This window comes from Eptesicus fuscus, chromosome 11, assembly GCF_027574615.1.
Source record: "Eptesicus fuscus isolate TK198812 chromosome 11, DD_ASM_mEF_20220401, whole genome shotgun sequence".
Classification (NCBI taxonomy): Eukaryota; Metazoa; Chordata; class Mammalia; order Chiroptera; family Vespertilionidae; genus Eptesicus; species Eptesicus fuscus.
The window spans coordinates 80,186,169-80,203,904 of record NC_072483.1 but is presented as its reverse complement, the minus strand read 5'-3'; the positions used below and the strand labels follow the sequence as shown (position 1 = coordinate 80,203,904).

The following is a 17,736-nucleotide window of genomic DNA, read 5'->3' as shown; positions in this document are numbered from 1 at the left end:
ATGAGAAGAACCCTCTGATAAGTCACCTGCAGTTGGGTTTTGTGTTATTTGCAGCCCAAAGTCCTTCAGGGGAACGTTGTATTTAGAGCTGAAGGCAGAGGGCTACGTCCTCTGTGTGGGGAAGCCGGGGGGCGGGAGCCGGAGGTCCAGCGTGGGGACAGTGCTGGTCTGAGAGAAGCGGAACACAGAGACATCCTGGGGTTTAACTTCTCCTGCCAGTGAATTCCTCTTTTTGCCTGAAACGGTTAATGCAGAGTTTCTATCACTTGCAAACAAAAGTCCTAATTTAAGTGAGCTCATTCTTGTTAAAAAAAAAAAATGTTGGTGCATGTGTGTATGTATGTTCATGTAAACATGGATAAAATATAAGTAAATGGACTAAGTGGCTACCAGTAGTTAGTTATTCCCTGGGAGCGTAGGACTAGAGGGGAGTAAGAAGGACATATGTATCATTTTCACTTTATAAGGTTATTGATGCTCAAATTGGTTCTAACCAGCTTGTATCCTTTGTAATTTTAAGGCTAAAAACTGCAGAGAAGCCTGGCTGCTGTGGCCCAGTGGTTGAGCATAAACCAGGTCACCAGTTCGATTCCCAGTCGGGGCACATGCCCGGGGTTGTGGGCTCAATCCCCAGTGTGAGGCGTGCAGGAGGCAGTCGATCCATGATTCTCTCTCATCATTGAAATGTCTATCTCTCCCTCTCCCTTCCTCTCTGAAATCAATACAAGTATATCTATTTTGTAAAAAACTGCAGAAACTCTGAGATAAAAGTGTTATTTTATGCATTTAAGTTTGACGTATAATGGCAATTAAAAACTAATACACACGAGTCATTACACACCGGAGAACCACTGCTAACCAACACCCAGCCAAGCTCAGACAACCGCAAACGCAGCGTCCACATGAGCCCAGTAACAGTGTGCCAGAGCGGGGACTGGTCCTTGGAAGTTGTATCCAAACTGCTGGGGACCACAGCCCCCCAACTACCTCCATACACATCATTCCCATTTTTTCTCCCAAAATCCAACCCAAATAAGCCCACGGTCTGAGTTAAAAACCAACATAAAAGTGTGCTTGCCATGCACATGCGGCTCCAAAGAAAGCTCATCCACTCACCCCTTCCCACCCCAACCCATTTCCAGGCAGGAAAATCCTCAAGTCTGTGCAAATGGCCTGGAGAGCGGAAGCGGGTGGGACGTATACCAGGCCAACCCAAGCACACAGGCTGAGGGATGGAGCCAGGACCGAAGATGGGGTCATAGAAAAGGAACACAGCTGGGCTGACCATGAACCACGTGGAAGATGGAACAAAGCACACAGCAGTAGGGACACGACATCCTCAGGGTAGGAAGGGGTCAGCATGTGGAGGCCCAGGCGGCTAAAATAAAAGCAGGGGACAGTTCTGCGTGATGGCAGCAGGACCCCAATAGTGGCTGGAGGATGCCAGGAGGAGAATACGGAGAGAGGACCAGCAACACCTCGTGTGAGGCTGGGGGTGGGAGGCAGCATCTGACGATAGGTGAGACCTGTCTTCCGGGCAGGGATCCTGAGGCAGAAATTCAGGGGTACAAACCACATGTGCATGCTTACTACCTGCCGAGTGCTTTAAACTCATGCTTCAAATAATTCTCTCAAAAACCTTGTGAGAAGGCAAGTTCTATCATTGCCATTTCCCAGACGAGCAAACTAATGTAGGTAGATGGTATGTGATTTGCTCAGCCAAGTCAAGCTGCTGTAACAGAATCCACAGGCGGGTGCTTTAAACCAAGGAAACGTATTTCCTCAGCGTCTGGAGACTCGAAGTCCAGGATCGGGGTGCTGGCAGGGTTGGTTTCCGGCGAGGCTCTCCTGGTGGGCAGCAGGCTGCCGTCTTGCTTTGTCCTGGAACAGCCGTTCTTAAGTGCACAGGAGGAGAGAGATCTCTGCTTTCCCTTATTCTTGTAAGAACACCAGTAGAATTGGATTAGGGCACCACCCTTATTCACTTAACCTTTCACCTTCTTAGAGGCCTTATCTCCAAATGCAGCACATTGGGAGTTGGGCTTCCACATATGAATGGAGGGCGGGGGTAGGAACACGTCTCAGTCCCTAAAAGCTAGTTGGTAGCAAACACAGACAGTATGACTCCAGAGCCTCTTTTTTTTTTTTTAATTAAATCTTGATTGTTGAAAGTATTACATATGTCCCCCTTTCCCCCCCCCATTAACCCATACTAGCCCACCCCTGGCCCCCACCCCAGGCCTTCACCACCCTATTGTGTGTCCATGGGTTATGCATGTATGCATACAAGTTCTTTGGTTGATCTCTTCCCACCCACCCTCTCCCCGCCTTCCCTCTGAGATTCATCAGTCTGTTCTATGCTTCTATGTCTCTGGATCTATTTTGTTCATCAGTTTATTTTGCTCATTAGATTCCACGTATGAGTGAGATCATGTGATACTTGCCTTTCTCTGACTGGCTTATTTCGTTTAGCATAATGCTCTCCAGGTCCCTCCATGCTGTCTCAAAGGGTAAGAGATCCTTCTTTTTAATGCAGAGCCTAACTCTTTTTGTGTGTGTATTTTTTATATTTTATTGAGGTAAAATTTAAATTTTACAGTTCAATAAGGTTTGAATAAACGCATATTATCTATGTGACCCACATTCCTGGCAAGAACGATAGTGTACTCCTAACCATTGCTCTCTGCCAGACCATGTGCTGGCAGGAGGTAAGGCCACTGAGTCACCCTGGCCCCGGAGATACAGCCCAGATTAGGAGCTATCTCCCCCACACCCCACGTGGGGCTCCCGCCTGCGCCAGGTCTCCTCCAGTCTGGTCAGAAAGCACCTCCTCTCTGTTCCCCTCCAGTTTAGAAGCAGCATCTTCCTGCTGCTGCCATTCTTTAGGTTACCTCGCCATCCACTGTTTGGCTTCTCAGCTCTTCCAGCTCCTGTATAAAGTTATTTGCATTAAATTCCCCATTTCAAATATTCAGCCTGATGTCTCTCTTCCTGGTCACACTTTCATAGTGCATTGATATCTGCCCACTGCTCAGGACTGGCTCAGAAACTGGCGGGGGGGCGGGTAGGGGGGTCGTCCCGGGATTGGAGGGGGCCCCTCACAGAGGTTGGGAGGTGGCAGACTCGGAGGCAGAGATTTCTCCAAGAGGATGCGAGATCACATGACAGTTGTTCTCCACACCTTGTTGACATCTTGGCGGCCCATCTTGCTAGCAAGTTAGCACTCTCCTCCAGTTCATTCATTGCCCGTGGCTCACCTGGTTTTCAGGGGGACCTCTGAAAGCTGTCAAGACTAGAGATGCTATTTAGCACACGATTCTTCAGCTAATGTCACGACACTAAGCTACTAATTGGATCTGTCAAATTGCCACATGTTTTCAAAAAACACGTTTGTCCGAATGAGGTGGTTGGGGAGATTAACAGGGACCAAGGAGGGCAAGACGGGGCACTCCGACCCTGAGGAAACGTCAACAGCCTGTGGGTATCCCCTGGGATGCTGCCAACCAGCTGGGGTCAAGGAGCAAGCGGCCGCAGAGGCTGAAAAGAGGCCAAATGCCTGGTCAGCTGTCAGTCCAGTTTCCAGCAGGCTCGGCTAGCTGTGCAAGCCGTATGGCTCAGGCCCCGGGACTCCCGCAGGAGGACGCCCCCCTCTAGCTCAGCTGCACAACTATCTTGTCTTCCAAGAGCCTGTGGCTTTCGGAGGGAGGACCAGGAGGCGGACTGCACCCTGGCTCGCTGCCCCACGACTGGGACTTCTCCAGAACTGCAATGGGCGTGAGTCAAGCCTCCTGGCCTCAGCTCACACCACCTGAGCAGCCAGCTACTGGCCAGTCCTGATTGCAGGCCTAGAAGCCCCTCCTCGGGGGGTTAAAGGGCACCAGACAGTCCCCACTTCTCCTTCGCTCTGTAAGTATAGATCACTTCAGCCAGGTGTGTCATGAAAGGACCAGGCTGCTAATGGGAGAAATGAAATACACACCCCTCCCCCCACACACACAAAAAAAAAAAAAAAGGAAAAAGAAAGGAAGAAAGAATCCTGTTAGTCACAGAGCTTTTCATCTGAACCGCAGAACAGGCTCTTGCTCTCTGAGAAGAATAAAATCGAGTCTTTGCTCTATATTGGCTCCTCAAACAAAAGCAGCTTCCCGGAATGTAACTCTTGGGAATGTGTGAGCTGGATTTAGTTTTCGCTGGGGAAAGGCGTACATTCAAAGGAGAGACAGAGTGGCCTTAAGCCAGTCAAAGAAGTAAATAGCTTCTATTCAAAAGAGGAAAACCCAGGCTGTGGGCAGGTCCCCTCGCGCTGATTCACACCTGCTGAACAAATAGTACCTCCGCCCAAGCGGAACTTTCCCACAGTGGACCTTGGAAAAGGGGGTGAGAAGAGATACTGCAAAGAAAGAATCACAGAAGTTAAAAATTATTATAAGAGAATGACCTCAGATAATATAAAATAAAATAAAATAAAACAAAATAAAATACCGCCCAGCCGGTGTGACTCGGTGGTTGAGGGTCAACCAGGAGGCCATGGTCAAGGCACACGCCCAGGTTGTGGGCTCAATCCCCAGTGGGAGGGTGTGCAGGAGGCAGCCAATCAATGATTCTCTCTCATCACTGATGTTTCTATCTCCCTCTACCTTCCTCTCTGAAATCAATAAAAAATATATTTAATAATAAAAAAAGGAGAGAGAAGGACCTCAAAGCAGGTTGTTGGAGCTATTTTAAGGGTAAAGAAATACTCTTTGTGGAAAAACGTTTAAGAAAAAACACACACAATGAGTGCATGAGTATCATATGATAGGAACAGAATGTTCTCTTCAAAACAAAAAGCCGTTATGAAATTTATTGTTTCAACATCACGTAAGCCTAATGCATGCCACCTAAGCAGCAGTCCGTGTGATGTAAAAAAATGTGGGCTCCGGCCCAGCTGGCGTGACTCAGTGGTTCAGCGCCAACCTATGAACCAGGAGGTCATGGTTTGATTCCCCATCAGGGCATCTGTCCGGGTTTTGGCTCGATTCCCAGTGTGGGGTGTGCAGGCGGCAGCCAATCAGTGATCCTCTCTCATCATTAGTGTTTCTAACTCTCACTCTCTCTCCCTTCCTCTCTGACATCAATAGTAAAATAAAATAAAATGTGGGCTCAGTACCTGACTCTGTCTACTCTTCATCCACCCCATCCCATCTCACCCAGCTCCTGCCTTCAGCACCCCCTTCCTCCATAGTCATCCAGGACTCTTAGGCATCTCTGAGAGAAGAGTGTTCCTCTAAATTATTCATAGTACAGTGCAACTGACTTCCTACCCGTCCCTTCCCAGAAGTATCTGCTATGTAAGAATCCAGTGAAAATGAGCAAGGCTTGAAACAATGAATCACTCCTGGTAAAACTTCAGGCGCTTGTAAAGATTTCCTTGGGGGCAAGGGGTGAGTCTCTTACGCACGCCCTAAATGATACCACTTATTAAAATATTCTATAAACTTGACCTCTTTTAGAGCATTAATTCACATTGTATCGGTGTGAGACCATTATTTTTAAAATGCTGACTTTCCAAAGTTGAGATCGCAACTTTCAATCAAAATAGCCACGTGGTCACAACTTTCAATCAAAATAGCCACGTGTCTAAAGAAGGCCAGCAGAAAAATATGTATGAATTTATTTTTGAATCTGTGTTCTCCTCCTCATGTTTGAACTTGTATATCAATAAAGGCATGAGAAAGCCTTTCTAAAACCCTGTTTGATCTTGCCACGCGTCTTTTCTACTGTGTGGGAAATGTTTTCCCCAGATCACACTCTGGTCCTAATAGGGGTAAAATCCCCTGAATGATAGATCTTATGTCCACACTTACAATGATAAGGGACTGCTACTGTAATATTGACGTTCTCACTCCTGACTGTGGTAGATACTGCCAGAGACAGCACGATACAACTGCGTGCTGTTTCTTCCATGTGACTTTGCCACTCCTCCCATCAATAGATGGCGTCCACTTCCTCCCCCCTGGAATCTGAGCTGGCTTTGTGACTCACTTTGACCAAGAGAATCTGGAAGAAGGGACTGAGTGTGGCTTCTAGGCTTAGGCCTTAAGAAGCCTTTGAACTTCCCTTTAGCTCTCGTGGGGCCCCAGGACTTCACTTAAGGAAGTCCAGGTGGCGGAGCAAAGAGGTGCCCCAGCTGACAGCCCCAGACACGTGAGGCCATCCTGCATCCTCCATCCCTAGTCATGACCAGGCAGTACAGGTAGAGCACACGCAAGCCTTCTCCACTGAGTCTTGCCCAAATTGCAGATCTATAGAATCATGAGCAAATGACTGCTTTAAGCTACTTTGTTTGGGGGTTATTTGCAACCCAGCAGCAGATAACCAAAACATTGACCTCCTACAAAAATTACCAAATTGTGTAAAAGTATCTAGATTTGACACGTAAAAGGTGAGATACTTGACCTCAGAAAGCATAACATGTCTCAATACAAAAATGTAAATGATTAAAGTCTAAATCATGCTCTGAATCAGACTGCTCCCCCAATAGCCATGCTCCCCTTCTTCTATGGTGTGGTCCTGGACCAACATTGTCAACAAAACATGGGAATTTGACCCTGACCGGTTTGGCTCAGTGGATAGAGCGTCGGCCTGCAGACTGAAAGGTCCCAGGTTCGATTCCGGTCAAGGGCATGTACCTTGGTTGCGGGCACATCCCCAGTAGGGGGTGTGCAGGAGGCAGCTGATCAATGTTTCTCTCTCATTGATGTTTCTAACTCTATCCTTCTCCCTTCCTCTCTGTAAAAACTCATTAACATATATTTGAAATTGGGACTCAAAAGAACTGTTGGCCCAGAAAGAAACTCACTACAGACTGATTCATTTGCCTCTCAGCATAACCATTATGGCTTGTCTCATTTTCGGTTCTTATAAGTGTATTTCTTGTATCACATGATCTCACACATCTAGGGGAAATAATGAACAACATAAACTGATGAACAAAAACAGACCCGGAGACAGGGGAGCATCGATCAGACTGTCAAACCTCAGAGGGAAGGTAGGGGAGGGTGGGTAGAAGGGGGAGAGATCAACCAAAGGACTTGTATGCATGCATATAAGCCTAACCAGTGGTCACGGACAGCAGGGGGGTGGGGGCATACGTGGGGAGGGGTTTGGGATGGGAATGGGGGGATGAGGACAATTATGTGATACCATAATCAATAAAGAAATTTAAAAAATAAATAAAGAGCACCCAGAATTGAAAAAAATAAATAAAAATAAAATATATTTTTTAAAAACAAAACAAAAAAACATGGGAATTTGTTTACAATGCAAATTCTTGGCCTACTATTGAATGAGAAACTCTAGGGGTGGAGCCCAGCAATCTGTATTTCAACGAGTCTTGCAGATGATTCTGGTGCATGCTGAATTTTGAGAAGCACTGTTCTATAGCAATCCAAGTTCTGATGTTTAACTGGTACACCTGGCCACCTGGATAAAGACTAGTTAAGGTGGCTAGTAAAGGCCATGACTAAGTTCTAGCCACATAGAAGCAGAAATGGGAAAATAGTTGCTCCTTTCCCTGTCCCTTTCACTAGAATTCAGATGTGATGGCTAGAGCTCCAGAAACTGAGATCATGAGATGATCCTGGGAAATAAATGTGTGCATAGCTGAGCAACAAGATGGAAGGAGCCTGGGACCCTAACACTATGGACATGCTACATTAGCTCTAGTCTGACTCCTTAACTTTCCCAACGTGGGAGAGACACTTGTATTTGTTTAAACCCCTGATTTTTAAAGTCCTGCCCCTCACTGTTAAATATGATCCTAACTTCTACACCATCCTAATAAAGTAGTCCCCCTTCCCCTCACCTGAGATATTTTAAAAATTAAGAATAAACTTCTTTTCTTTGCTTGTCACAAGATATCTTTTAGATTATTTCCTAGTTACTTCTTTTAACTGTCTCCCTATTTGACTGGAGGCTCCGTGAGGGTGGTTTTGCTTTATCATTCAATCCCCAGCATCCAACATTCTTGTGCCCTCCCAGTACAGCCTTGGTGAATATTTACTGGATCAAATGGACAAATGGAAAGAGAAATGTAAGCAAACAAAATTTTGTCCAGACAGTCTTTCAGCACTGATAACTCGACCAAGCCTCAAAATAAATCTTTCTTTTACATATTGAACATGCAGCAAAACTATCCCTCCCTTTTTTAATCTGAATATGAAGCAATAATAACAAGAATAACCAATAGTTTTATATGCCTTAACCTGCGCCAAGTACAAATTCCAGTTGAGGGGCATCTTAAAATATACCTGACCAGTACTCCTCAGAACTGTCAAGGTCATCAAAAACAGGGGAGTCTTGGAAACTATCACAGCCAAGGAAGCCTAAGAAGACAAGATACTAAATATAACGTAGCATCCTGGATGGGATCCTAGAACAGAAAAGGACATAAGGTTGAAACTCAGGAAACCCAAATAAACTACAGACTTGAATTAGCAGTAATAAGTCAATATTGGTTCATTACTTGTAACGAATGTACCATATTAATGTAAGATGTTAATAATAGGGAAACTGGGCATGGGGTGGGGTAGAAGATATAAGTAGTATATGTTCTCTGTACCACCTGCTCACTTTTCCTGTACATCTAATACTGTTCTGAAAAATAAAGTCTATTAATAAAAGAAATATGCCAAAGACTTACATATATTAACTTCTATTACATATATTCTCATAAAGACTAAGATAGATACCATGATGAGCCCTTTGTTACAGACATAAAAGAGTATACAAAGTTCAGTTTCCCCAAGTCCTGAGGCTTAGAGTTGTTGTTTTTTTCCTGGATCAAAATTCATTTGATCCAGTCATTTAAATAATGTGTATTGGTTACTGTGCTATCCAGAGACTGAGCTTAGGGGATTCTATGAAAAGAGTCAAAACTGGGAAGGCAGAAAGGGGTGTGTATCTGCCTACTGAAATTTAAAGGGCACAGGCAAACATTGTAGAGTACACAACTCTAAAATGTGTTATATTTATATATTGACAGCACATACATTCCTCCAACAGCTATAAACAACTAAGCTTGACATCTAATTACCAAGAACAGTTATTTAAATAGGAAGCCACCAGATGGCACATGTTGTTAAGAACACATAAATCATACATCATAAGTGACATAGCTGATTCGAGAGTGGATTTGTGTCTGATCCCAGGTACCAAAATAGCTAAGGCTCTATCTCTGAGGGTAATCCCTGGTCCAAACTGAAAGAACACCTCGAAGGAGAAAGATCTCCATGTCACTGCATTCCTTTCTAAAGATACATACTGTAAACTTCCTTAGCCACTATTTTGGCTAGCAGGCCTGAACATTTTCCTTACTGACCACTATTTGGGCTGGTCAAGCTGACATTCCTGGCCCATGCAGTCTGATCACGGAATGTTATGAGTGCTCACTGATAATGTGGTACACCTGGACATAAATAAGCCATGAAATTTTTTTTGCAGAGTGTATTATCTATGGGCTTTAGGACTTCCATACCCTGAACAGCAATGAGGTTCAATTTAATAAGCTATCTGAAACAATACCCTATGGTTCCTTCAGCTGCCTCACTACTTATCCTTAAAAGTTCAGCTGACCTTTTTTATAGGAAGACTAGAGGCCCGGTGCACGAAATTCGTGCATGGGGGGGAGGGAGTCCCTCACCCCAGCCTGCACCATCTCCTATCTGGGACCCCTTGAGGGCAGTTGGACATCCCTCTCACAATCCAGGACTGCTGGCTCCCAACTGCTCGCCTGCCTGCCTTCCTGATTGTCCCTAAGCACTTCTGCCTGCCAGCCTGATCACCCCCTAATCACTCCCCTGCCAGCCTGATTGATGCCTAACTGCTCCCCTGCCAGACTGGTCACCCCTAACTGTCCTCCCCTGATGACCTGGTCACCCCTAACTGCCCTCCCCTGCAGGCCTGGTACCCCCCAACTGCTCTCCCCTGCAGGCCTGGGTCCCCCCCAACTGCCCTTCCCTGCAGGCCCGGTCGCCCCCAACTTCCCTCCTCTGCTGGCTTGGTCACCCCTAACTGCCTTCCTCTGCAGGCTTGATTGCCCCCAACTGCCCTCCCTTGCAGGCCTGGTCCCTCCAACTGCCCTCCCTTGCTGGCTAGCTTGTGGCGGCCATCTTGTGTCCACATGGGGGCAGTCATCTTTGACCACATGGGGGCAGCCATCTTGTGTGTTGGAGTGATGGTCAATTTGCATATTACTCTTTTATTAGACAGGATAGATGGTGCTGAAAGCAATGATGGGAACCCCTGCCCCTCCCAAAACTGAAGCCAAAGCAAAGGCTTTGATGGCAAAGAAGGCAGTGCTGAAAGGTGTCCACAACTTCCAAGAAAAAAGATACCCATGTCACCCACCTTCTGATGGCCAAAGACACTGCGGCTCTGAAGGCCTAAATATCCTCGGAAGATACCAAAAAAAATAAATAAATAAAAATAAATAAATAAATAAATATCCTCAGAAGATCAATTCTGGGAGAAACAAGCTTGACTACTGTGCCATCAGCAAGTTCCCCTTGACTACTGAGTCGGCCATGAAGCAGATAGAAGATAATACACTGTGTTCATTGTACATGTCAAGGCCCAATAGACACCAGGTCAAACAGGCTTTGAAGAAGCTCTGTGACACTGACGTATCCAAGGTCAACACCCTGATCAGGCCTGATGAACAGAAGAAGGCATATGTTCGACTGGCCCCTGACTATGATGCTTTGGATATTGCCAACAAAACTGGGATCATCTAAACTGAGTCCAGCTGCCTAATTCTAAATATAAAAAATTTACACTGTTTTAAAAAAAAAGTTCAGTGTCCTTGGCTGTCCCGGATCTGTCTCTCCCTTCCACAGTGTTTGGACGGAACAGACCCAGGGACGCCCCTTCTTCCAGCCTCCGGCCACCCTCCAACCTGATCCAGTCACCACCTCCAGAACCACCTCTGGGACCAGCCAACACACCGGGTTTTTTTCCACCTTAACTCCTTATTGCCGAACAACCATGAGCTTCCAAACTCCTCAGAACTATCCCACCGACGTGGAGGCTGCGGTCAGCCGCCTGGCCAGCCTGCATCTGCGGCCTCCACACCTACCTCTGTCTGGGCTTCTCTTTCCACCGTGAAGATGTGGCTCTCGGGGGCCTGGGCACTAGTTCCACGAGTTGGCGGAGAAGCAGCACGAGGGTGCCCATCGTCTCTTATTATGAAGTTGCAAAACCAGCTCCGTGACCGCATTCTCTCCAAGATGTGCCGGAGCCTCCCCAGGGTGAGTGGGCAACACGCAGGGCGCCATGGAGGCCGCCCTGGCCTTGGAGAGGAGCCTGACCCAGGCCCTTTTGGAGCTGCCTGCCCTGGTTCTACCGCAGACCCTCAGCTCCGTGACTTCCTGGAGAACCACTTCCGGGGTGAGGAGGTGAAACTCATCAAGAAGATGGGCGACACCTGCCTCACCTCCGCAGGGGGCCGGCCCCCAGGCTGGGCTGGGCGAGTATCTCTTCCAGAGGCTCACCCTCAAGCACAACTAGGAGCCTGTGGAGCCCAGGGGCCTTTGAGGGGCCCCTCTGCATCCCCTGGTGTCTGGCTTTTACCTGAGCCTCTTCCCGAAACTGCTAGCCATTCTTTTAACCACCCTGAAGCCCTCTCCCATGCACTGGACCAAATGAAACAATAAAGCTTTTTACAGAAAAAAAAAAAAAAAAGTTCAGATGAAGCATTAGCTCCTTCACAAAGTCTTAACCTGCTCAGTGGGGGCCATTTCTATACACGCCCATGCACCTGTGCTGACATCAGTCATAGGATTTGTCACAATTGAGTATAATTCAATAAGCACTGAGTGAATGCTAATAAAGCACTGCTCTAGGCACTTGGGAATCATCAGTGAACAAATCCAAGGTTCCTGCCTGCCCTGTCCACGTGGCTCAGTTGGTTGATGCGTTGTCCCATACACGAAAAGGTCAAGGGTTTGATTCCCAGTCAGGATACATACCTTGGTTGTGGGTTCGACCCCTGGTTGGGGCAGGTACGGGAGGCATCTGATTGATGTTTCTCTCTCACATCGATGTTTTCTCTCTCTCTCCCCCCCCCTTCCTCTATCTCTAAAAATTCAATATAAATATATCCTTGGGTGAGGATTAAAAAAAATGCCTACCCTTGTGAGGAAAAACAGATACCAAACTATAATAAATAAGTACATTTTATAGTAGTTATACTGGTAAGTGCTATGGAAAAAGAAAACGTGGAGTTGATTAAGGGGGATTGAATGGACTGGGGTACAGAAGGAGGTTCAGGTGGCTATATTAATTAGGATGGCCAAGGTAGGTAGGTTTCAGTGAGTACATGAGATTTCAGCAAAGACTTGAAAGAGGTGAGAGAGTTAACTTTATAAATCCCGAAGAAGGAGGCTTTCAGGCAGAGGGAAGACCAAAGACTCTCAGGCAGGAGCAGGTCTAGTGAGACGAGAAACAGCCTGGAAGCCAGTGAGTGGAAAGCAGAATACTCCAGAGGGCAGAGGAGGGGCCAGTATAAAGACTCTGCCTTTTACTCCTGGGGAGCCATGCTGGCTTTTGAATAGAGGAGACTTACTTTTGAAAGATTCACTGGGGACACTGTGTTGAGAAGAGGATTGTAGGGGGGCCAAGACAGAAGCAGAAAAACCTGTCAGGAGGTAATTATAGGTGAGGTTTGAGGAGGCCTCAGGCTAGAGAAGTAGCAGTCGAGGAGGGCAGATGGAGCCAGATCCAGAGTCGCAGTCTTATGGACGGCATGTGGGTGGAACAGACGGAGGGGAGCCGAGGACTCCAGGGATGCTGCCCTGAGAAACGGCTGCAATCGTGACCTAACGTGGGGATGGCCCTGGAAGGAGCAGGGTAGGGTGTGAGGAGCAGGAATTCAGAACAGAATATGGATGTGGCGGTTGTCTGAAAATATTCTGCTGGCACCTCCTGGGGAGAAGGGACAAGCATGAGGAGAGTGGGTGTCGGCAGTTTGAAAGAAAATCTGGGATTTAGCAGAAGACATTTTAAAAGTGCTGCGTTTCTCATTTCTCACAATTGATATCACAGGCAACATTATGAGAAAAAAAAAACCATACAGAAATCAAAAAGGGATTCTGAAGAACTAGACTCAGTGATTTTAAAAAGCCATCTATTAAATAAGTCTAAACGTTTTTCAATAAATAAAAATAATTTTGGCCCTAGCCAGTTTGGCTCAGTGGATAGAGTGTGGGCCTGAGAACCAAAAAGTCCCGGGTTTGGGTTCGATTCCAGTCAAGGGCATGCATGTACCTCAGTTGCAGGCTCCTCCCCGGCCTAGGCCCTGGTTGGGGCTCATGCAGGAGGCAACCAATCAATGTGTTTCTCTCACATGGATATTTCCCTCTCTCTTCCGCTCTAAAGAAAAAAAGGAAAAATATTCTTGGGTGAGGATTAAAAATAAAATAAAATAAATAATTTTGATGATAAGAAATCATTGTGCAATAGTTTACTAGACCATTTTTTCTTAGTGACACAAAATTGTCACTAATTGGATGTAATGAAATAGAATAAAAATATCAGATACTTACTAATCACTTACCATCAGCCAGGGACAGTGCTAAGTCACATATATGAAACTTTCCATTTCATCCCCATAACAATCTTAGGACATAGTTCCCACGCCCGCCCCCACCCCCAATCCCTTTTCCAGAGAAAGCTCAAAACAGCAAAGAAAACTCATGTGTCTTCTGCATGTCCCCAAAACTTTTTGCACTTTGCTATTTTTCCCCCCCTGGAAAAAAAATGATCAGCCTCTTATTGAGTAATTCCTCGCCTGTAAGAATTTTAAGAAAGAAATCCTTAGCACGGTCTTCCATGCCTGCTACAAGCCAGGCTGCTCTCTCTCATTCCAGTCTTTTCCGTCCCGTGTTTTCGATGTTGTTTGATTCCCTCCGTTCAGGTCAATAAACAGGCATAGAAGGAGGTGCTGAGCTAAAGGGATCAGTAAAACTTTATCCCTGGCCTTGAGGCACCTGAAGTCTAATGGGCTGGACAAGTACATGAATGGGCGATATATTTCATAACACCCGACGGGCGCTCTGCCTGTGGGTGCAGCAAGCGCCGACAGGGAACCGACAGCGTAGGGCAAGCCCTAATGGAAAGAAAGAGAGGATGTTTTTTTTAAACCCCTTTGGCTTCGGGGCAGCTCTAGTCAACATTCTTGAGCTGCAGCAAGCCACTTAGGCAGTGTTTTGATGACAGCCTTTTCATGCCTTCCGGCACACAGGCCACAAGGGCATGTGCTACTGGACTAAAGACGATAGGCTATAAGCCCTAAAAATGATTCCGTTCTGGCTACCCGGAAAAAGCACAAGAAACTCTGACACACCATTACAGAAGCATTCTCCGGTTCCACTCAAAACCACAATTACAAAAACTACTTAGCACTGTGCCATGGACCAGATAGCAGACAGTGACATTTACAGAGTATTGCACGGGGACGTATTGGACAGTAACATTGACGGATTCATTGCAGGAATCTCTACAGGGCAGTTGTGCTGGGGAGGAGGGGATAGGAGGAAGAAAAGGGTGTACTCAGTCCTGGAAAAAGACAAGTCTGGAGAGACTGTGTGAACCCGGAGGAAAAAGCCACCCTGCTAAGAGCCAGGGCTGTGAGCAAACCAAAACCCAGCAAACTCCATTCCATTTCACTGCTGTCTGTAACCCTCACTCCCAGTTTGAGAACATGGGTACGCAGGGACCTCTTATCCTATGAGGATCTCAGAAGCAGTTTTCTTCCTGATCTACAGACGCAAGACCCGAATGCTATAAAATGTGCTGGGGCAGGGGTGGCGTGGACATGTGTGTGCCCTCTGAGTTCTGTTGGCAAGGAAATGCTTCCTGGAAGAAGCAACACTGGAGCTAATGCAGCACACAGAAACCTATACCAAATCACTGTCATTTCTGGCAGGTCCCTTTTTTAAAAGCATGTCCAATACCAGGCAGCAAGAATTTAGCTGACAGGGCGAGATCTCTTGCTAGAAAAGTCTATACAGAAAAGGGCCACTGGCAATCATGACATTGGGTTCTTCTTCTCATGTGCTGACTAGGGATGGGTACAGATGAAAAGATTTCTTCTCTCCTTCCCCATCACCCAAACAAGTCACCTCTTTCTCAATTCCTTGTAGAAGGAGGACGAGGAGGGGATAAAAGTCTGGGTGGGAGGAGCTTTTGAAAACAGACAGGGTCCTTACCCCCACGCCGTCTTTGGATGTTAGTAATGTAAATGTGTTCGTTGTAGGAGCTACAGTGACTCCGACCTCAGACGCCACCCATGTGTGGAGAGCCTTTCATGATGCAGAAACGGGGGATGCTTGCTGGGACGTGGTTGGAACCGCTGTATCCTGCGGTAACAAGAAGGGCATGAGTCAGCTGTGTTGTTTCCAGTGTCACCAAGACAACACACATGACTGAACAACTAAACAGAGACCAGAAAAGTTTAATCAAGATGCATGTGAGTCCTGGCCAGTGTGACTCAATTGGTTTTTCGTCCATGTACCAGAAAGTCACGGGTCGGTTCCGGTTAGGGCACATGCCCGGTTGCAGGTTCAATCCCCAATAGGGGTTGTACAGAAGGCAGCCAATCCGATGTTTCTCTCTCTCTCTCTCTCTCTCTCTCTATCTATATATCTATCTCTATATCCGCCCCCCCCCGCCCCCGTGCTCTCTTTCTAAAAGATTACTAAAAACTTAAAAAAAAAAAAAAAAAAGATGCACATGAACCTCGGCCTTAGGATTGACAGTTAATGACAACTTCCTACTTTTTACTCATACATTGAAAGAAATGTCACTCTTCTGGAGAAGAACTGTGCTTGGGTACTTCTGAAATACCCCCCTGACAAACTGTATTCTACTTTATCACAGTAAAGCATCAGTTTTTAAGCCCCAAAGACATTCAGTATAAGTGTTTTGTTTCCTTTGAATAAGTACAGGGTAGCATGGGCATAAAGCTTGAAGGAAAAGGAGTAAGAAACTAATAAGACAGTTTGAAAGGCGAGAGAATTCCTGTCTTTTTTTATATTATTGTTACTATTTGACTAGCAACACTCGCCTAAGAGTAATGCAGTCAAAAAAATAAGAATTTGGACAGGACTGCAAGAATGAAAGCTTGCTAACCTTACAAAGTCTTGGAAAATGCCCATATTTCCTTTGGGTTCTTTCCAGATATTTTATTGAGAGGGCAAGCAAAATGGAGGATGAGGAGAATGTTATGAACATGGGGAATGCTGGCCTCAATATGCTTTTGTTCGTTCTATATAAAATTCTCAAAATATAATTGTGGAGGAAAATGTAGCATTGGTCATTTACTGATTGTTCTAGCACAATAATGCCCCAAATATATTCAGCCCAAAGCCTTACTTTTATATCCCAAATCAGTGCTTCTAAAATTATCTGTGGCAAAGGACCATTTTTAAAATCCTCAACAGAGGATATTCATTGATTTTTAGAGAGAGGGAGAGGCATGGCCTCTAATTCCCTGAACTGCTCTGGGTTTCTAAAGGGCAAATTGACTTCCTTCTTAGTGATATCCCTCCTGCAGGCACTTAGGTATCCACTTCCTCTTCCTGCAAGTCAGTTGCCTTTCCTCCATCCATCCCATCTTCTAAACATGCATTGAATTCTCTCAACTATTTTATCTCCTTTCCTATTTTGCTCCATGAGGGGCTGCTGTACTGGAATCTTATTGCCACTGTAACAAATTGCCACAGACTTCATGGCTTAAGACAACACCAATTTATATGATCTTATAGTTCTGGAGGTCTGAAGTTCAACATCAGTCCAGGGGGCTAAAATCAAGCTGTTGGCAGGAATGCAATACTTGAGGCCATTCCAGGGAAGAAACTGTTTCTTTGCCTTTTTGAGCTCCTAGAGGCTGTCTGCATCCCTTGGCTCATGACCTCATGTTCTGTCTTCAAAGCCAACACTGAAGCATCTTCCAATTTCCCTCTTCCTGCCTCCCTTTTCCCTTATAAGAATCTTTGTGATGACATTGAACCCACCCAAATAATCCAGGATAATCGACTATCTCAAAGTCTTTATCTTAATTATATCTGCAAAGTCCCTTTTACCAAGTAAAATAACATATTTGCAGGTTCCAGGAATTAGAACAGGAGTATCTATGGGGAACCACACTCTATCTACCAAAAAGGTTTATACTTGTCTTATTCCTTTACTGTGAGGTGTCAGGAATGAGCAAAGCAAAAAGCATGTGTTCAATCACATTGCTTAACCAGAAGCCCAAATAGTATGTGTCCTGGTTCCAATCCTGCCACATTGCTTCACCCGCTGTGCTTCAGCCTACTCACCTATAAAATGCTTCTAAAAGTACTATTTTCCTCATTGAGTCATTATGAGGATTAAATTAGTTAACACATCAGAAATGTTTAGAACAGTACCTGGCACAAAGCAAGCACTCAGTAAATCTTCACTGGTTCCTGCTCCTGGATTTACTGCCAACCACTGGCCTTTTTGAAATTTCTAGACGGAGAAGAGGCCGGCTTTGTTTACATGGCATTGCTTTCAGTCACAAGAAAGATGAGACTGCAGCTTACCATTTGGTCATCATCAAAATAGAAATTAAAAGCAACCAGAATCTTGCTGATTGGTTCTTCAATTCTCACCCTGAGACGTGGGGAGATCTGAAAGCTTCAAAGAAGTCCTCATCTCTTTCAGCTTACGGTA

General features: G+C 45.8%; 1 protein-coding gene across 4 annotated transcripts in view; it reads right to left on the bottom strand.

Moving 5' to 3' along the window:
• LOC114232845 (uncharacterized) overlaps nucleotides 1-17,736 on the bottom strand; it is a 41,878-nt gene that overhangs the window by 17,490 nt on the left and 6,652 nt on the right. For 2 of the 4 annotated variants that reach the window (XR_008557529.1, XR_003618962.2), the window contains exon 2: nucleotides 15,249-15,398. Coding sequence is in view for 1 of the 4 variants with exons in the window: in XM_054723476.1 (XP_054579451.1) it covers nucleotides 15,299-15,398 (100 nt within the window). In the remaining 3 variants the exon portion in view is untranslated. Of the gene's footprint in view, nucleotides 1-2,895; nucleotides 2,931-8,291; nucleotides 8,372-15,248; nucleotides 15,399-17,736 lie in introns of those variants that run through there. The other 2 variants (XM_054723476.1, XR_008557530.1) reach the window with 2 other exon arrangements.